The sequence below is a fragment of the Leptosomus discolor genome, chromosome 6, assembly GCF_034619465.1.
Source record: "Leptosomus discolor isolate bLepDis1 chromosome 6, bLepDis1.hap2, whole genome shotgun sequence".
NCBI lineage: Eukaryota > Metazoa > Chordata > Aves > Leptosomiformes > Leptosomidae > Leptosomus > Leptosomus discolor.
In genome coordinates, this window is record NC_141396.1 from 45,239,959 (window position 1) to 45,261,115 (window position 21,157).

The 21,157-nt window shown below is 40.5% G+C and overlaps 2 protein-coding genes across 5 annotated transcripts in view; both read left to right on the forward strand.

Annotated features, from left to right (window-relative positions):
- Positions 1-1,893, forward strand: part of LOC104351814 (macrophage mannose receptor 1) — a 58,109-nt gene extending 56,216 nt beyond the window's left edge. Inside the window, exons 29-31 of one of the 2 annotated variants that reach the window (XM_086466764.1) lie at positions 935-940; positions 1,226-1,279; positions 1,643-1,893. In XM_086466764.1, the coding sequence (XP_086322890.1) occupies positions 935-940; positions 1,226-1,279; positions 1,643-1,893 (311 nt within the window). The remainder of the gene's footprint in view (positions 1-934; positions 941-1,225; positions 1,280-1,642) is intronic. The other variant, XM_086466763.1, reaches the window with a different exon arrangement.
- Positions 1,894-7,799: 5,906 nt separating this feature from the next.
- Positions 7,800-21,157, forward strand: part of LOC104354543 (macrophage mannose receptor 1) — a 30,848-nt gene continuing 17,490 nt past the window's right edge. Inside the window, exons 1-14 of one of the 3 annotated variants that reach the window (XM_086466716.1) lie at positions 7,800-7,864; positions 9,602-9,996; positions 11,224-11,397; positions 12,377-12,541; positions 12,840-12,956; positions 13,896-14,039; positions 15,389-15,571; positions 15,753-15,907; positions 16,786-16,899; positions 17,619-17,734; positions 18,541-18,693; positions 19,116-19,311; positions 19,668-19,789; positions 20,541-20,628. In XM_086466716.1, the coding sequence (XP_086322842.1) occupies positions 7,800-7,864; positions 9,602-9,996; positions 11,224-11,397; positions 12,377-12,541; positions 12,840-12,956; positions 13,896-14,039; positions 15,389-15,571; positions 15,753-15,907; positions 16,786-16,899; positions 17,619-17,734; positions 18,541-18,693; positions 19,116-19,311; positions 19,668-19,789; positions 20,541-20,628 (2,187 nt within the window). Of the gene's footprint in view, positions 7,865-9,597; positions 9,997-11,223; positions 11,398-12,376; positions 12,542-12,839; positions 12,957-13,895; positions 14,040-15,388; positions 15,572-15,752; positions 15,908-16,785; positions 16,900-17,618; positions 17,735-18,540; positions 18,694-19,111; positions 19,312-19,667; positions 19,790-20,540; positions 20,629-21,157 lie in introns of all 3 variants that reach the window. The other 2 variants (XM_086466715.1, XM_086466713.1) reach the window with 2 other exon arrangements.

The following is a 21,157-nucleotide window of genomic DNA, read 5'->3' on the forward strand; positions in this document are numbered from 1 at the left end:
TTGTGCCACAAACAGTGACGAGGTGTATTATGTTCATGGCATCTCATTCTCACTTTCCTGGAATAGCAGATTCATATCACTAAAAATACTGCTTGTTTAACATGTAGGTAGGTTTAGCATGCAGTCATCTCATACCAAAACCAACAGTGACATGCGTAAATATGCATGATAGCGCTTTAGCAAACTTTGTCAGTCAAGGATGTTTGGAGAGGAACAAGGAAAAAGTGTCTAAGTTATTATAGTCCAAAAATTTTCCAGTTAAATGAAGCAATGCAGCCAGAGGATCATTTTCCAAATTTGCATAATGTAAATAATTTCCTCCTATTCCGTGTTACATTTCTGAGACTGTAACACTGTGCTTTTGGATATAAGGTAGCATTATCTTCACAAAAGGGTTGAGGTTGGAAGGGACATCTGGAAGTCATCTGGTCCAACCCTCTACTCAAGCAGAGCCACCCAGAGCCAGTGGCCCAGAACCATGTCCAGATGGCTTTTGAATATCTCCCAAGGGCGGAGACTCCACAACCTCCCTGGACAACCTGTGCCGGTGCTCAGTGACCCTCAGAGTGAAAAAGAGTTTCTGATGTTCAGAGGGAACCTCCTGTGTTTCAGTTTGTGCCCATGGCCTCTGGTCCTGTCACTGGGCACCACTGCTAAGAGCCTGGTTCTGTCCTCTTTGCCCTCCTTTCGGATACTTGTATATGTTGATAAGATCCGCCATGAACCTTCTCTTCTAGGCTAAGCTGTTCCAGGCCTCTCAGCCTTTCCTCAAGTGAGAGATGCTTCAGTCCCTTCGTCATCTTAGTGGCCTGTCACCGGACTCCCTCCAGTAGCTCATTCTTGTACTGGGGAGCCCAGAGCTGGGCGTAACATGTCATGCAGCAAACATGCAATGCCTCCAGAAAGCACTACAAAAATGTGTAAATACAAAAAGTTCCCAGTTTCCCTGTTTCCCATAGATGTGCATGCTGGTGTAGTGCTCTTTGATGTTTCTTCTTTTCTACTCATATATACTTCTATGAGACCAGAATGCAGCAGATCATTGTGGATGCCTTTTGATAGGTGCATATAGCATTGTATGGACTAAACCCAAGTGTTCTCAGTATTTAGTGGTATGTGTTACCATATATTTCTCTGAATATGATTTTCAGTATGTTCCAAATATAGAAATAAATAACAGAATAATATAATAAAATAAATCTTTTTCAATGTTTTGAAATGCCAGCAACTGAAATGCCACCAGCATCTGAAATGCCACCAGCCGAAATGCCTACAAAGGGTAAGAATATTGTCTTTCAAGTAGACAAAAACTAGTCCCATGTAAGATCATAAACAGAACAAATAAGATTCTGTATTATGTCTCTTACGTTTTCTGCTATCCTTGAGTACCATATCTGTTTCCTAGGAGCATATTATTTCCTCAGAGAACACAGTATACTGTTTTTTGTCCAAATGCAGATTAAAAAAAATAATAATTTGTGCTATAGCGTGCAATGTTAGTGTTTTAAAATCAGTTAATTTTATATTGCTACCTTTGTCTCTCATTGTGTTCTCAAATGGAACACTTTTGTTTAAAACAGTGTGCTTTCTAAAGAAATTGTTTCAAGTAGCCTCCTCTTGATTTCTTTGTATTTGTTTTCAGCAATGACAAAGGATGAGAAAGCTCCTTCTCTGAACCACAGTAAAACAGGAGTTGTAGTTATTGTTGTTGTCCTCATCGTAGTTGGCAGTGGCCTTGCAGGCTATCTCTTCTACAAAAGAAGAAAGAATCGCTTGTCAACGAATGACAGCTTTGAGAACAATTTGTATTTTAATAGTGATGCAGTTCCTGGAACTAGTGACACAAAGGATCTTGTGGCCAACATAGAACAGAATGAACATGCAACACTGTAATGTAATAAAATGAAATGAAATGTAATATGTAATGTAAAGTGTAATGTAATAAAATGTGCCTTGTTTTAATAAAATTATGCAATTAGAATTAAGCCAAAGCTATTTTCTCATGTGCAAATACTGTAGTAGCCAGTTTCAGTGTGTGCATAGTGTTACATACAGCAGTTAGTTTATTTTGTAACCATTGTATAATGTGTAAGATTTCAGATCTCGTGATTTGATGACCCACATTGGAGGATGTGTGGCTTAAGAAAGAGATAATATTGACTAATTATTAAAGGGAACAAGAGAAATGGATGCAATAAAGGAAGTAAAATGTAGATAGATCCACTTGAGAAGGCTCCCAAGATTTGAAGTTTCTGCACCAGATTGATTTCAAACTATGCCAAAGCACAGGTTCTCCAAGCTATTCAGAATGACATCTCTCTAATTCTACCATCTTTTAAGTATTCCTAGGTATTTAACTGCAGGCATAGTTACTAGATGACAAGCCTGTATTTAGGAACATCCTCTTTGAACTGTGTGAGGGAAAAAAAGCTATTTATGATATAATTTCAGCTCCCACAATTTCATACAACACAGAGAACCGGGTATGTAGTTCTGTTTATGTATTCTAGGATTTAGTCAGTAAAATCTGGGGGGCAGGCCTCTGGAATGGAAAAGTGGGGTTGTCCTTAACTGCCAGTGTTCTGGCTGGCTGCCAGTAGGTTTGTCTGGGAGAGGTGATGCAGGTCATGGCAAAACTTCCTTCTTATCAGGACAGTGGTACCGAGGAGAGGGAGGAACATTACCTGTGCGTGTTTATACGGGGACTGGGTAGCTGTTGTGGTACTGCTCTCTTACAGCCTCTCAATAAGCAGCACAGGTTGGTGGACCACATGCTGGAAGTCAGGAACAATTTAGCTTTACCGATGTATTAGTTACTACTGATTTTATTTCCTTTTTAAAATGGCTAGGTCAGTTACCATTTATGGAAATCTCAGATTCCCCAATGTGGAGTTTACATTCCTAATTTTTGTAAATCTTGTAAAATATAAATCATGCATGATTCCTCACTTGCATACAAAGGTTTGCAAGTTTTGACTTTGTGGTTTCAGATTTTGTTCTGTGAAATAAACAGTAACTAGCTTTGATTTTTAAAATAGTTTTTCATTTTATAGTCTTGCTTATATAAGACTGTAACAGGACAAAGTTAAAAATGAGATGATACAACCATGGAGACACTCCATCCGAAGGTGCGATTGAGTAATATATTGATCATACTCTTCTGAATCCATCTGGGGATTGTCTGCTTAAAACCAAGACAAAAATGTCACTAAAGTGATTTAGTAAAAATCTTTAATTACATACACGTATAGGTAAGATGAGGAAATTTGTCCTGGAACACTTTTTTGTGGCCCTGCTCCCTTTCTCCTGGTTATTTCCTTGCCTCTGTTCCTACTGCTGTTTCCATTTTTAATGCACCGTTGTTTGAGCACGTCTTTTCAAGGACTAGTACCTCTAATGGTTCTTCATGCCACCTGATGTTGCTTATGTGCCAGAAACCTCCTGACTGACTGACTAATGATGCTAAGGATGACGTCATTTCAGTTATGTGGAGAAGTGGTGCCAGCTAGAAAGGTGTGTCACAGGGAGAGTGAAAAGACAAGAGGCCCTGATTGGAATCCCAGCCTCATCACGCCGGCTGTTGTGCAACCAGCCACTGTGCAGTCTCTACCCAAAAGACATTGTCCTGTTTGAGGCCCTACACACCCAGTGATTCTTCCGGGTAACGTTTCATCACATGTATATGTGCAAATGTGTGATTGGAAAGAAAGTAAAGATTGAGGGGAAGTCTCATTTCTGGGGCTTTGCCATACTTACCATGTACATCTCTGCAGCTCAAAAGTGTCAGGGAGAGAATCCAGGTACTGGAGCCTGGATACTCCTGAACTCGTTCACCCATTTATACTGCCCGAAACCCAGCAAAACCTATGAGCTGATGAGAATTCAAAATGCCGTGCTAGTTAATAGCTGGCCGTAGGTGTAGCTGCTTCTGTGAAATGCTGTGTCTGTTCTGCTCTCCTGACCAAATGGGTACAGAAAAAATAGAGGAGGTTTCAAACCAGAAGGTCTGATCTGAAGCTGGATCTACCTGGCCGGCTCAGTTTAGAAAGAGCGCAAGTGAGGAAGACTTGAAAGATTTTCGGAAAAGAAGGAAATTTAAGCTGCATGTTGTATTGTTCCTCCTATTGCAATACAATGGAATTGAAGCAAATTTCCCACTAAAAAGAGCAAACATGGCAGCAGTGGTATGTACAGCACAGGAAATCATTACAGTTCCATGTAGTAAGCTGAAGAAGAGCACTGATAGCTTATACACGAAGTCTAATAGGAATTTTTGAATGGAAGGCAGAGAAACGAACAAGCTTGAACACTTTAAACAATATCTTATTAATATAAGATTAAATGGAAGGCTTCTACCTGGGGACTTGTAGTTACAAATAATAGGAGTTCTTGGGTTTTTGTTTGTTTGTTTGTAGGTTTTTTGGGTTTTGTGTTTTGTGGTTGTTCCGCCCTGCCCCAGCTAGTACCTTTCAGTGATGGCAACTCATTTGTTAAACCATCTGAATATAGCGTCTAGTCCCAAGTTTTTAATATCGTTATTCCTTCAGTCATACTTGTGACAAAACAGATCATACGATTTCAAGAAAAATCGAGAATGTAGTTTCCAAAGTGGTATTCTCTTTCCACACCCTCATGTTATTTCCAGTTTCCCTGGACTGAGCTGTTGTGTAACTGTTTTACCAAACATCATTTAGTGATCTGGCATTATGGCTAAGCTGCAATGTTCCTGGCAGGTGATTGTCTACATCAAAAACATTTTGAAGTTTAGGCTGGGAAAATTATCCATTTTCCTATATTTGAGTGAAAAAAAGCAGTGTGTCTACTTGGAAATGATTCATATTCATATGGATGCAATAGAATTTGTTACTTAATGTATTCTGATCCTTCACCAGTTCTATCCACCATTTTCTACTACCAGCTGCTGTTGTGGTCAGTCAGTTGCCTTAGAACTGCCCTGTTGTTTTTGTGATCTCTTCTTTTGTGTCTCCTGAGTAGATGCCACTACTTAGGGGAGGTTTCAGCCTATATTTTGCATAAACATACAGTCACAGAGGAACTGGGATCTTGCTTTTCTGAAATAATATTGCTGTAAAAGCAAGGAAAATAATTTCTTTATAAACAGCATGAAACGTAAGTGATGGATAGAAAAGCAAAGCAAATTTTTAACTGGGAACTAATAATACATACCATGATCCTCAAGTTCTGCCCAGATTTCTTATGTTTGATCTTGCTGGTTTAGATAAACGAAAGAAAAAACCCCATCAATTATGCAGCATGAAAATATAGTGTGCAAGTACAAGGTGCGTTATGTTGCTCTTTCAGTATATTTTGAGCCTGCCTAGAGAAATGGAAACGTTGTTTGCTCTCTGGGGCTTTTTTAGGCTAGAATGTTTCTACTGAGGTTTTACTGAGGTTTAGAGCATGTCCCTTTTTTTTTTTTTTTTTTTTTTTTTTTTTTTTTTTTAAAAAATCAGTTGGAAACAGCAGTTGTTCTATATGTACGGATTCTCGGTTGAAGTCTTGTATCAAGTTATAGCAGGCTAAATGATCACAAAGTTCCTTTCAGATTTTAATACTAGTGTTTTTTGAAAATGAATTTAAATAATTATTTAATTATTAAAAAGTTAAATAATTATTTAACTTCTGCAGGGAAGCATCTGGTTGAACCTGGATGGACTCACCCATGCATTTCTGTGGGCAACTGAGCAATGATTTGGTGGCAATATTCGATAGTGTGTAAAGGGTTGTCTCTTTGCACATTGCCACGTTTCGTGATACCCTGGTGCTTAATTTCCGTTTCCCCTTTTCTCCAGAAGAGTTCAGACTTCAGAGAAAAGGTGGTGAATCTGCACACTGTGAGCGTAACTTCCTGCCTGGGAGCAGAGATTGCCGAAGGAACAATGCTGACTCAACACAAAACCCACAGCCTTTCTTCCTCGCCACTTCTAAAATGCCGGGCTGTGCCTTGCCAAGGGGAAGATGCTGGCATGCGTCTTTGCCATCTTCTGGTTTTCCTTCCCACTTTATAGGCTGTGTTGGGGTCTGCTCAGACAAACATACAAACACTGAGGTGAAGCTGACCTCACTGTGTTTTACTCTGATCTTCAGCAAAGTGTTGATAGCAGTCCTTCACCAAACACCCGTCTTTCTTTGGAGCAGAACTAGTTCCTTTTTCCCTGTTGTAATTTTACTTGTTGCCTCCCCGTAGCTTTGGAGATGCTGAGGTGTTGTGTACAGCAGAACCACAAGATACTACATTTCTCCTGCCTGAATAATAAATAAGAATATTTTTTTTCCACTTGCACATCCAGAGCTCCTGAACAAGGAAGCAAGGAAAGTTGGAAAGTTGAAGTTGCAGAGTTGAACATTCCTATGTTGGGGAGTACTTTACTCCAGGCTCAGGGCAGCCGTCGTTGCGTATGCATCATACTTTACTCAGTAACTGCTGCTTTGTTGAGGCAGCCCTCTCTTTTCTCCCACTTTTCTCAGGTCTCAATGTCCTTCTCAGGCTCCCATTCCTTCCATGCTTTTGGTCTAGCTGTACCTGCTGGCTTTCAGGTCCCACTATGTTCTCTCACTGTTGTAATTCTTGTTCTGCTCTAATTCCTCGTGTACCTTGTTAGACCCCAGTGAGCCATCCATCTGCATCTGAGTCAGAACCAACAGAAGCAGGATCCCACATCTTCACGTAGGTGTCCAGGGTTTTCATTGTCTGCAACAGCAGCAATTTTCAGGGAAAGTGAGTATTTGCTGCAAATATACAATATTGGGGAAGTTATCCCAAACCAGCCTCTCCTGAAGATATGGGAACTGAAATTTTTCAAAGGCCAAAAGGGATGGAAACCTTCCACAGAAGTGCCTTTTCTCTTCCCTACCCTCTATATTTTCCTAATTCTTTTACCGATCACAAAGGACAGAGCTTTTTCAAAGTAAGCATCAGAATTTTGTCAGAATGCCTGAAGGGTGTCCACTGTAGGGAGTGGACAAACTTTCACAGATGAGCAGGATGACAAATGTGGCAGTATTCCTTATCAGTTTAGTTTTCGTCTTTAGCAATAACTGAAAATCCACTATTTTCCAGTTGGAGGTTCTCTTCTTCCTAGAACTGTGTCGTTTCTTTTCAGAATTTTTTTCAGTTGTTGCTGTCAGTCTGGATACATTGCTTCTGTATGTAGTCAGGAATGCAGCAATAGAAGGGACAGGTGCCTCCTGAAGAGCACAGGTCCTATTTTCTACAGCTTTTTTCTGTGGAACTGCAGACATGGGAACTTCTGGTTCTCTCTGATTCCAAGGTCATAGTTACTTGATTTACATGGTGTCCCAAGCAATTTTTTACAGTACTGCATTGCACTCTGGCTGTTTTCATCATTTATTGATACAGACATATCTTCCTCTTCTATTTTACCTTTTTCCTTTATTTCTGGTAGAGTCATTCATGTGCCTGTTTCATAAAAATAATGATCCTGAATTGTAAAGTCTATCTTCAAAAAATCCTCATTAAAATCTTACCTCTTAGATCTCATATTTCCGTGGATGAGAAAACTTTTATATGGTAAAGAAACTAGCTTAGAAAGCAAAGTTTATTCATTAATGTATCATTTCAAAATTACTCATGTGACATGATACAGTTCCTTATTTGCAGCTCAGAACTTCCCTGTATCTGCCAGGTCTTAAAAACCGAAAAGGATTTGTTAATCTGGTTCAGTGCAGAAGGGATTTCTTGCAAGGCACAGATGTGGTCTTCAGCATCAATTTGAGGTGAAGAGGAGAAGGGATTCACTCTTCATACACATTTGGCCATGGCTATGTACCTGCTTCTGATTTTTCTCTTTTCCTTTAGTACATCTCTTCAAATGTCTGGTAAGTCTTTGTCCTCTGCTGAGTACGGACGTGTGCAAGTTCTTTCTCATGCTTTCCTTATGTCCTCTTTGGTGGATGGATGGTGAATTTAGATCTAGTCACAGCGTCTAATTTGAAACAGCTTTATTCAACTCTTAAATTTGGTGGTATCTGTATAGGCATCCTGTTTTCTTAACCCAATTTTCAAGGTGGTGTACGAGTGAAAGAAATATGCCAACAGATGTGGGCATAACCTAGACAGTGCTGGTTCTTGAAAATCAGCCAGCTGATTGCAGTCAAAAGCCGATCTGAAATGACCCCATTGGAGGCTGGAGCAGCTCAGAAGTACAGGGCAGAGTCTCTCAGCATGCACAGAACCACTGGCTGATGTATGCTTTGAGTTTCTTAGGCAGCTCGCATAGATGGCGGCGTACTGATCATTGCATATTGAAATCCCGTTTCCAAGCTGAACTGCTTTAGGAAGGACCTTAAAAGCTTCTGTCTGTTAGATTTCAGACACTCCTACTGCTGAGAGGAAAACAAATGACGCTGTGTCTGCAGTGCTCTCCTGCAGGAAGCTCCCAGCTAGAGAACTGCGGGAGTCCAGTGCTACCACTTGAATGGCAGCAGGGACTAGCCAACGCTGATCTAATCCACTACATGATAATTTCTTCTCTGCGTGTTTTTGGGCAAGACAAGCTGGCTCTAACCCATCCTCTGCTAACCTTCTGAAGAACCACTGCAGCAGGAGAGCTGTGCTAGGGGAAATGCCATCTGGCTTATTCAGGTCTGCAGCCTTTCAGAGAAACACCACCGAGGCTGTTTGACCGCTCCCCAGCAGCTCTGGGATGTGGCGAGTTATGAAACCCTTCCAGTGGAGGGTTATGAAACTATTCCAATCCTGGCAAGAAACCTTGGGTGGCAGTAAAGCTCAATGGCACAGCAAAGCGAGTTGGATGATGTAGCTGTGACTTAGAGGGGAGCTAAGGGATGCTAGGCGACCTGCAAAAATGTCAAGGTTTGGAGCAGGCTGAAGTTGTGCCTCTTTTTTGAAGCTGGTCTTAAGAAACAAAACCCTGTTGTGCAGTGTCTCACATTTCGATTTACAAGTGTAGCTATTAATGGCACTTAGGGTACTTACTTAGCTTAACTGTGCACAGATCTGAAGTGATGATGCTGCAAGTTCTGGTTTCCCTCCTGAGAAATTCACAAGTTGAACTCTGAAGAAACTACTTTTTGCACAGATGCCAAAAATTTCCAAAACAATTAACAAAAAAATGAAAAATACCCCACTTGCTTGATGAGCTGAAAACCAGAACGTCGTTCTAGGCCAAAGACAAAAATGGTTGAATTTGGACTATGTAAACCATTTTTAATAGCTCTAAGGTAAAAAGTCCTTTTACTTGTAAAATTAGAGCCTGTTTAATATGCTGTGTGGAGGTAGAACTTTGAAGAATTCATGAAATTTAATAAAGGTGATTTTTGAATGGCATTTTGAGAACAGTGTGCTTTAAGGAGGGAGGTGAAGAAGAACATTTTCTCTTGAAAGAGCTATATTTTCAGCTTCTGTGTTGCTTGCATCTTAAGAACATTTAAATGAAAATCCTTCATACTGATGATTAACCTCCCTTGATTTCTTTCTCTATGGATTCTATATATATTCTATTTTCTGTGGTAGCAGACTGTCAAATAACAAGAAACTGACTTATCTCCTATGAATCTCTCCTCAGATGTTTGCATTCTCATTTTATTTTATAGATAGTGGAATATTTTCATTCTATAATGAAGATAGCAAGCTCTGCGCTGAAGCTCAAAACTCTAGCTCGGTCATAACTACCACTTGTGATAAGCACAACAAGTTTCAGAAGTTCAGGTGGGTCTCTGCCACGCAGCTGCTGAGTGTGGCACTCAAGCTGTGCCTGGGAGTGCTTACCAAGGACAACGAGGCTGCTATCACGTTGGAATCCTGTAACAGGACGAACGAGCTCCAGTGGTGGGAGTGTAGAAACGAGACTCTTGCAGCCCATGGAGAGGATTTATTTTTAAGTTATGGCAAAGGGAAGGGGAAGAAAACCAGGTTGTCCAAAGGATCAGGCAAAGGGAGCAGGTGGAAAATTCTCGGAACTGCAGACAACGTGTGCTCTCAGCGTTATGAGGGTGAGTATTGAAAATTAATCTCTGTTTCTAGGTAACACGGCTGCCCCTATTTACAAAGCATTCCACCTCCTGCTTGTCATGCAGCAACCCTTTTCTTACAGCAACACTAGTAGTGAAGGTAACTACAAATAGGGTGTAGAAAGGCAAGGCAAATATGACTGTATATATTTCTTTGTAACTCAGAAAGTGCAGTTCTTTCAAATGATAGAATAACATGACAAAGGCCTGTGACGTAATCATAAGGGTGAACGTTTGTACAACAACAGTGGGAGGAAATCTATGACTGTTTCAAAGTAAGTTTTGATCAATTTCTAGAAGAACTGGTGATTGTGTACTATTTAAATATTTATGCTTGCTATTACTTGATTTGACCATGTACTATCTCTGAGAAGATAATTTCTAGTTAACACAGATATAAGCCACTTTTAACAGTGTTTACCTGGTGTTTCCCAGGCCCAGCAAGAAGAAAATGTAGGAAAAAGCAAAAGGAAAAACAGTGCTAATGGTTTAGGCTGCAATAGGTCCTAACATCCTGACAAAGGAACACTGGAGAGTCAGATCTCCTTTTCCTGTATTATTATCCCTCTTAGGCTATGTAGGGTGGGCATCCAGGCTCAAGTGTTCAATCTCCTTTCTACTGTGACACTGGTAGGGTGGGAAGTTAAATAACAAGTGATAAATTTTTTGCTGTGCCCTACAACTGTTCCAGATGGAATGAAGTCTCTCACAATTTCGTTCAGATAGCAGCAAATTAGACTGCATAGAGATGGGAGGGTCACTTCCTAGAAGAGTCACTTGCAAATTTAAGAGTAATCCAAATATCCTGATATCTCCTTTCCAAGCCTCTTCAACCATACAGGGAAAAAAAAGACCAAAACAACCAAAAACTAGATATCATCCAAGGACAGAAGTATGTTTGCAATGGTGCAATGGGAGAAGCTGAGCCATGAGCACCTCTGACACAGCAGTTCAGATAGCAATGAAAAGAAAAAGTTAGACAGAAATTAGTCTGAGGGCCAATTAAGGGTTGTTTGAGAGTCTTAATTCTGAACATCTTTGCCATACCTGATTGGCACAGCAGCCTTGGAAGGCTTTGTGGTAATGAAATGCTGGTGTGTCGAGGTCTTGCACAACTCAGCTGTGTCCATGGAGAGCTGCCTACGAGCAGACACTGTGGTGTACATCTGATACCAACTGACTGCTGCTGATTTATGTTTCTCTCTGTAGATATCTATACACTCGGAGGAAATGCCTTTGGTGCACCTTGCATGTTCCCTTTTAAGCTCAATGGTAAATGGTATGCTGAGTGCATCCCTCAGAGTGACGATGCAGGCTCTCTCTGGTGTGCAACTTCTTCAGATTTTGATAAAGACCAACTTTTTGGAAATTGTCCACTAAAAGGTAACTTAGATTTCAGGAAAGGCATTAAGGAAAAGTTTCATCCACTCTCATGGTCAGAATTTCCTTGGGATGTGAAGGTAGCATTGGACACTGAGCTGGATTCTGGCTAGTCTAGTTCACTGGTGAGATATGCAATGATAAAATGAGGTATTTGCTCTTCACTCTCACTGTTTCTCCAACAGAGATGAGGAGTGGTCCTACAGTGTTTGTGAGACTGGTACATATGGGGAGCGTTCTGAGGGTGGTGACTGGGACTGATGGAAAAAGGAAGAGAAAACCCCTAGGCCTAGGTGAGAAGACAGTCAGGGCAAATGAAAGGCAGAAAGAGGTGCAATGGATCAGGAAGACGAGACAGAGGGAAGCAGGAGACAGTGGTGTATCACAGGATGGAGCAGAGAACAGGAGGGCTGGAGTGCATGGAAGGGTGCGGGACACAGGCATTGACTTTTACCTGCCTTTGGTGCCGCAGTGCTCCTTACACCTACAGATCACAACGCAGCTTCCCAATAACCCCAGCACAAATTCCCTATCCCTTCACTCCCACTTCACATCTGATTGATTGGAAATGATCGTTTCTGTCTTGTTGGGAGGTCTGGGAGTGCATAAGAGGTGTCCCAAGGTAAGAAATGGGTGTGAAGACTGAGATTTTCTGTAAGGGGAATAGAGAAATGCATGTGTCCGGGTAGAATATATCAGTGGGTGGGTTAATGTGGACTGAGCTGTGAAAGAGTAGACGAGTTATACAAATGAAAAGGAATGGGGTCAATGTAGAAAAAGTAGGTTTGTAAGGAGAAATAATTCCTTATGTGATTAATGTATTATTAATATTGAACAAAAAAAAATATATTTAAGTGGGGCAAACTATATGTAAAAAAAATAACAAATCATAGTTACATAGTTTTAGTCTGCAATGAAGATTTTATTTTCTTTGTTAGCAAGTATGATTATCTTGTCAAGTTGCTGTTATCATGTTTTATAGACAACATCCACAACAACCTTTGGAAAACAAATCCTGTGACAGAAACCCACTATCAGATAAACTCAGAGTCACTTTTGACCTGGCACCAAGCAAGAAAAAGCTGCCAGCAGCAGAATGCAGAATTGTTAAGTGTCACAGACCTTCATGAAGAAATGTATTTATTAGGTAAAGAAAAACAATAAACAAATTAATGCATACATTTTAAATGTAGGTCAGCTCCAAGAGCTTTGACATGGATACTTATGAAAATAGGTCTTAGTGACAGTCTTAAAAAGCTTGTCCCTTTCTCACAAGAGGTGTATTAAAATACTGGAAAAAAACTAATCTACATTAAAAAAAAAAAAGATATCTGCTATCACATTTTTTCCCCCATGCTTTAAAATTTTATTTCCAGTTTTATTGAATAACCTACAAAATCAGAGGCATTTAGTAACTTGACTGTTTGTTTCTTTTGGCCACTTAGGGCTCACTAGTGACCTGGGTGTCAATGCGAAGCTCTGGACTGGTCTTTTCAGTGCACTTGATGGTGGCTGGCAATGGGTCGGGGGCAGTCCTTTCCGATACCTAAACTGGGCTCCGGGTAAGTGCACGTTTCTGAAACAATGATGAGCTTCAGGGACAAAATTATCTTCTCCAAATTCCTGCTACCTAATTCCTTTGGTTTCACAGAATTTTCACAGGTTACAGGGTATTATGGGAAAGGTAGGATATTGCAGCAGTAGGGATTACACCAAGAATGGATCTTCATGAATTCTGAATTTCCCAGAAAAAGCAGATAGCTCATCCAAGAAAACAATTAAAACCAAATATCTATACCTCATTCTATTTTTTTTCCATCCACAATTTTCTCATCAGGCATATTATTCAATGTAAAGAAAAAAAACTAATGAAAAATGCTATAAAGAAAATTTAAAGAAAAGAAAAACAAATTAAAGAGAGACATTGCATAAAAAATATTTTCAATTGTTCTCAGTTACTGCTTATGGCATTTATCTGATGTATTTAATCTTAATAAGTTTCCATCCTTTTCTTAGGATCTAAGTCACCATCTTGCATATTGGCATGTTACGTATTTTTATAGTAGTTGGTGTGACTACAGGGGAATCCAAAGGGCAAGTATTCCTGTGGAGTTAAATATGCATTTCCTGTGGCGTTAAATATGCATTTCATGTCTGGTGTTCAACAGTAAAGGATGTTGAGTTGTTTGCATACTACCACCCCGTAAAGAATTGTGTCTTAGATGAACTTTTATAAAACTTTTTTCTGTGTGCTGCCGTACTTCAAGTACACTGAATTTCTTCTTAAGCAGTGCATGGGAGAAGAGGGGTGAGTCTCATGTTTGAAATGCCAGCCCTCTTGGCCATCCTAGTGGTGCTCCCTTGTCACCTTACTTGGGAGTTACCACTCTAAAGAATAATATACCGGTGGCTTTGCAGCTGCAAAAGCTTGCACATTCCATCCTCTGAAGAGGTGAACATTTTCAGTGTTAACAGCAGGATTCTGTGCCTCTTTCCTAAAGGAAATCCCTCCCTGGAATCTGCAAAAATATGTGGGACCTTCCAAGGTAGGAATGGCAAATGGGAAAACCAGGTGTGTGATCGGAAACTGGGATATATCTGCCAAAAGAGAAACTCCTCCTTAGACTCCTCCACTATTGCCTCAGGTAAGCTGGTGAAAAAGTAAGGTTATTTTTGCAGTGAGCGAGAAATACTGGGAAGGAGCCATATATGAAGTGTCAATATACTGTCAAAACAAAAGCATTACAGTTGTTGGCCTGGGTCAAACACTGAGAAGACTTTAATTTTCTCTGTCATTCTAAAGATGATGTCTAGGTGTTGTTCATCATTTTGAAAAGATCCCAGGGTCCTAAAGAAGGCACAATTATGTGTTTAGTCATGTTATCCAGACCACGAGATACTGATGAATGTTCTATGCTCTGAAAACTACACTAAAGTTGTGCCCTGCTAAAAGATGTGAGCTTATGCTCTCCCTGCCCTCTGTGACCCTTTTTGCTCTATTCTGAAAAGAAAAATTCACAATATGGGGCTGGCGCCTTTTCCCAATTGAGCTCCCTTTCCCCCTGAGGCAGACTAGGTCTTAACTATGTGAAGAAATGGTGTGCAGTTACTTCACCTGGGAATTCCCAGCATGCAGCAGACTGTCCAGTCACTCGCTCAATGACTTATATATTGGTATGTAAGAATATTCTCTGACTCAGGGGATGAATGGCACATCAGAGCTGGTATCCTGTGCATTCTGGCTGCATCCAGGCAGCTCACTGAGAATCGTTTCTGACCCATGCTAACCTCAGAACCACGCCTGGATGTTGTTCAGGGTAATGCAAGTTTGCGGAGGTCAAAACCATGTGCAGGGAGCGTTGAACAACATTGTTGAGCACACACCAATGTTGGGCACACACTCTGCCCTCTTCAGTTTGCTGTGTAGGTGCAGACCATGTGAACTTTCCAGCAGTGGAAGATGGTTGGCCATAATTCACACCAAGAAATAGCCACCGAACAAATTTCTGTGCCACTGGGATTTCTGTCGTGTCTGGTATAACATAAATGTGTCTGGGCTTGATGATATATGTTTTGGGCTGTGCAGGAGCTCCAACTGGCACCTGAGCACCTGGTGTTTCCTGAGAAAAAATACACAAAATCTCCAAAATTCACCAACATAAAGTGTCTGTGTAGGAAAAGAGGACCTTTTCTGTAAAACATGGCTGAAACGAGAGCCTCACAGAGAGAGATTTAACACGGAGTTGTGCCCTGCAAGTCTGTGTGCCAAATTACTTAGTATTTATTTAATCCTGTAAAAGAGTGTTTCAGTAGCTCCCAGCATGATTGGGGTAGAAAAATCTGTTTTGTATTTGTGATCCCAGACTTTTGTTTCTCTCCTCTGCCAGTATGTGCTCCAATATTTCAAATTCATGTCAGCACAGGTTATTGTCTTTTTGATTAAAAGAAAGCACTGAACTGAACTGCTCATTAATTGTTTGAAATATTTTTTTAGGTGAATCAAAGCTTTTTAAGTGCCCTGGGGAATGGGTGGCCTACGCAGGTCATTGCTATAGAATTTACAGAACACCGAAAATATGGAAAGAAGCCCAGTCTTCCTGCAGAAAAGAAGATGGAGAGCTGGCGAGTATTCATAATATAGAGGAGTACAGTTTTACAGTGTCTCAGCTCGGGTACAGTGAGTATTCCTGCAGGTCACTTTTTATCTGGAATTATACTGTTGCTATTATTAATTTAATCATTGTAACCATCATCTTAAATGTTTTTTTAAAAAGCCCTTCTTCAGTAAAAGTGGGTGTGAGATGTGATTGTACCATTTTAGGACACAGCCATACCTACAATTACCTTTGTGTTCCCAGAGCCAGACGATGAGCTGTGGATTGGTCTAAATGACTTCAGGTTTCCAATGTATTTTGAATGGAGTGATGGGACACCTGTGACTTACACCAAATGGCACCAGGGAGAGCCGAACCACACACGGAATAAGGCAGACTGCGTCGTTATGAAGGGAGAGGTAAAAGTCTCTCTCCCACTTTCCTACTTTCTTCTGTCCTTTGTGCTCCCCAAGAAGGAAAACACCTGTGACAAAAAAAAAAAAAAAAAAAAAAAGGAAAACAAGTAAAGGATCTTAAAGGTTTTTATGAACTTGGTTTAATTCAGAATATCTTAGTGTGGAGGGAGACTGGACACCAGATCTAGACGGTGGAGCACCAGAAGCAGTGCACTGCGCTGAGACTTGGTCTGCTCTGCAACAGATACGATAAATCTCCCATCTGAAATTGCCTGAAGTAACTCATAATTCACACTCAACATGGCTGATCATAGTGGCATAGTGCAATTCTTGGAGTAGGGATTTTCTTATGTTTCCCCTAAAACACCTAAAATACAGGTTTAATAGTTCCTTTGGAGTCTCATATTACTGGAGGCACAAAAAATCAGGTACAAAAAATTCTGTCTTGTTTTATACGCAGCATAAAATGACATACTATAATACCATGGAAAAAAGACTTGAATGATACATTTTTCATATTTTGTATTTAGTTTATCCAGCATTTCCTTGCTATTGCCATCTGGTTATAAGAACATAATGACTACTATGCTGGTGAGAATAGAGTGGAACAGCATGTTTCCTTCCTTGCTTTCATCAGCCGCTGAATCTTTAATACATGCAACCCTCATTCTCACACTGCTGAGGAAACATGGCCCTTACTGTCTTTATTGTGTTCCCTGTGTGGGAGTTTTGGAGAAAGCAGCAAGGCAAGAAGAAGAGCTGAATCTGCCTCAGCCGTATGAAGAGAGAAGGGTTCTCTCTGAGGATGGCAAATATTCCTGTTGGATCTGGATTTTCTCTAGATTTCACTTTTTATTGTGGTTTTTCCTTACCATGCCCAGGATGGGTCCTGGGCTGACAGCGCTTGTGAAACGAAACTTGGTTACGTCTGTAAAAGGAAACCTTTGGCAGAAGAATCAGGGGAAGAGAAGGTTACTTACACAGGCTGCCAGAAGGTAAGTGTAAAACAAAAGCAGTGAAAGGTTGTTGTATCTTACTTTCACTCCCATGATGGTGAGTATCACAGAAGTCAATTATATTGACTGTTCTTGGTGAAGCCCTAGAAAACTTAATTCTGAGTGTACTGATACTTCTAAGACTAATGGGGAACTTCGTTCTTTATTTAATAAAAACATAGACCGACTTCTCTTTTTTCATTCCCCTACATGCGCTCTTCACTCATCTCTCTCCAAGTGCAGAACTGGTCACTTCACCCATAAAAGCCGCTCTCTGCAGAGCATGTCATTATTTTTTCATGCTGTAACTCACTGGTCTTGGGTTACATGCAGCCTTCTCAGTTCAACCAATCTGCCACAGGAGGCAGGGTCATTTGAGCTGACTGTTTTCGCAGATTGTTTGTAGCCTCTTGCAGCAGCTACACTTACACAATAAGCAGGCAGAGCAGGCTTTGCACAAGGAGGGGCAGAGTGGCCGTGAGCATGCTTGCCAGCTCCAAGTCATAACCATGGCTCATGACTGCTTCTGTGTCCTTTATCAAGGGGCAAGACGCAGGGTTGTGGCTACAAAAGCTGTATTAGATTATCCTCCTCGTTTCTTCTCATAGCTTCTGAGATTAATTTTGACTTGGGGTGTGGTATTAACATGGCTTTTGGAAGTGTACCGTGCTGCACGATCTGACAGCCCCTCCGTGCATCTCTGCTGTTGGCACTGACAGGGCTGGATGAAGCATGGCTTTTACTGCTACTCCGTGGGGCAGCTACCAGCAACGTTTTCAGCAGCAAAACAAATCTGTGAAGACAACAAAGGTTACCTGGCTACTGTGAGAGACAGGTATGGAAACATAATTTTTGTCCTTTCATGTGTGCAATCAGATGGTGGGGCCAAACAGAAATCTCTTTTTACTTTGCCATTACTCACCATGTCTAGTATGACATCACTCCTTTATTCAAAAACTTATAGTAGAAATTAAGAGATATTAGAAAATACATCAAGGGCTTGTAATTCATTAATACAAACATTTAAGCCATTGTGACTGCACACCTACACTGTTATTGACTCCATACATTAAAAAATTGAGTCGGTACCCCAACACCTCCAGATTGCCAGATTGTTTTAAAATTAATTGAATTAAAAATAAACAGATAAACATGGAACTATTTATTTCTTCTGCATCTGAGCTTTTCAGCCTTTTCTTTCCAACAGGCAGATCTAGATACTTACCCTTTTTAGAATAAAAGTAGATTTTTTTTTTCCCCCAGAGTAACAAGATTTAAAGACCTAAATGTTATCATAAAGCTCAATAAAACACCATAGCACTTACTTATACAGAATGAATAACATATTTGTATTAGCACAAGTATTGTTTGGCTTGTGTTGTTCATTGTACAGGACAAAAGGAGAATAGAATCACTCTAAATTCTAAACATGATTCGCATTACCAAAATATGAAAGAAAAGTTAATTTATATGACAATTAGAACTATAAAAGTAAGATCATGACCTCTGCTTCAATCCATACTTATCCCACATACTAACAAACCACCTTAACTGTACCAGATTTGCTACAATGATCTGTTTGAAGAAATGAACATATTCTGACAAAATGTGATACATCAGTTTGGTACTTATTCTTCACAGATACGAACAAGCCTTTTTGACTTCTGTAATTGGATTCAATCCAGCAAAGTATTTCTGGATTGGTCTCTCAGACATGGAGGAGCAGGGGACGTTCCGGTGGGCCAGTGGGGATGCGGTCACCTTCACTCACTGGAATGCAGGAATGCCTGGTACGTGCCACGGGGGCCTCTGAGCTTCTGCTCTGGGGACCCAAGAAGTGAGGGTTTGAAAGCTAAAAAGTGGTTTAGAAACTCTTCTGGCATAAAGCAGCAGAAACAACAGCGCAACTTCATTTTGTGCTAAAGGGATCAAGCCAGGGATTGTGGTAACTCCTTCCAGTAGACCACCTGGGACTGCGTGTGTCCACTGGTATCATTCACTTTTTGTTGTTTGATGGTTTTGATAAGTGATTCATAGTATAATGTAAAAGGAATTTGTTAAAGTTTCTTTTTATGATTTAGCTGAAATGCATGTGAACTACCGTGATCTACTGGCATCCAGACAGAGTGGGGGCATGTTACTTTTAAGTAGCATATACTCTGAGAAGATGCAGCTGTTTATCAATAAGGTGAAAATTCTGTGTTTCATGAAGGAAGGGAGTCAGGCTGTGTGGCCATGACAACAGGAACTTCAGCTGGATTATGGGATATTTTGAACTGTGAAGAAACAAACATGTTTCTCTGCAAGCAACTGGTGGAGGGAGTGACCCCCCCGCCTCCTCCAACGACGACCCCTTTTCCATCGTGCCCAGAGGAATGGCACTCTGTTTCTCAGAGCAGCTCCTGCTTCAAAGTAGGTGTTTAATTCACAAATGCAAATGTTTGTAATTTTGAATATGTTTCACGTATTCACGGAAGGTGGATTTTACCTTGCCTATCTAATGTCTCCAGCCATCGCCAGCTGGCGTGGCTAGGAAGTGCTGGAAAGTGCTGTATGTAGGTTGAACTGAAGCTTGGAATCACAGGGACTCTGAGACGATAGCAAACGCAAAGTTGCAATAATCAGATTTGATAGATGACCACAGTCTTATGGTTGCACAAATTCCTGAAACTAGAGACCAGGAGAACAGAAGAAAGATAGAAGTCCAGAATTCTCTTTCTAAATTTCTGTGATACTCAGCACAATATTCAATTGTCCTCTTTTCATAGATTTTTCAGGGAGGAAGGGAGAAAATGCAAACATGGTTTGGTGCAAGAGATTTTTGCAGAGCCATAGGAGGAGATCTGGCATGTATCCACAATGACGAAGAACAACGCCTTATAGCTAGCTTGTAAGTATCTTCACAGTCCATCGTTTAAATACGGGGGCAGGGGGGATTAAAAAAATTACCTTTCTGAAAGACATAACGGTTTTCTGGTGATCAATTTCTACTTTGCAAAGTCGGGGTACATCCTTGCAAAGCAGCAGAAGGAAATGGGCAGAAAGAGATGAGCAAAAGGCTTTCTTGGCAGGCCCCTGGGAAGGTGGTGCTGTGCATTGAAGTAGCCTGAACACATACAAAAATGAAAGGAGGATCATCAAACCTGGTTTCAACTGAGTTTAGTTCAAGGAGATAAAACTGATCTTTTTAGGTCATTTGTAGTTGATCAGTAGTTGAAATACTCTTGATTAAAGGAATAGTTTGCTTTCCTTCATTAGTTAATGTGAAAAATTGGGAAACTAAGGAAAGCCTGACCTACTGATGTGCTTATATAAATGTTTAAATCAGGCCTATGAGTACAGACAGGTCTGAATTTGGATGCCTAAGCTACTTGGTGGAACCAAGACCTTAAAATATATTTTCTTTTAACTCAGTATGTGGGGACTCGTGACACCTGTGATCTTTTGCATGAAGCTGTGTGTCACTGGTTCCTGCCACATGCAGTGCCAGGGTATTTTTCCCCACATTACAATTGAATAATTACTTTATATGACAGTCTTAAATCACACTTCAAGCATCAAAATACTGAGAATAATGTAATGATGTACATTCTCCTTCTCTATTTCACACTGTCTGATTGCCTATAATTGTAATCATTCAGAGACAGAGAATATCATCACTTCTCTTACTGGATGGGTTTAAGTGCCTTGGACTCCGACAGTGGATTTATATGGAGTGATGGCTCACCAGTGAGTAAATAAATTATTCTTCCAGCTTTTTGTCTAATTTTTCCATGTGTATTTTGGCAGACAGCACTCACAACTCCTCCTATACAAGCCGAAAGTGACCTTAAGGCCTTACTACCCAGTTCTACTGTAGGAATTAGTTTTTATCTTTTGATAGTTCATAGTTATAGGTAACACTGTGACATATAGAGTAATGAAATAACACCAAATGTGATTGAATATCTCTCTTGATCTAAGCAAATCTGCTTGTACCAATTATATTCCCATTTGTCATTTACTGTTATAAATAATTTGGTGTGTCTACACAAGCTCGGCTTTGTTGCCCTTGCTGTCTTAAGTAGATCAAGGTCTGCAAGGCTCAAGTCCATATGGCAGCACTGGTGGATTGTCTCAGGTTGAAACATCAGAGTGGGATAACCAGCCCAGGGGTCAGAGGAAGGTACTTAGATACTTCTTTCTAGAGCTTTATAGGACAACTTAATCTCTCCTGATAACAAAAAGGGAAGCAACTTCTTGGGTTATAAATACACAG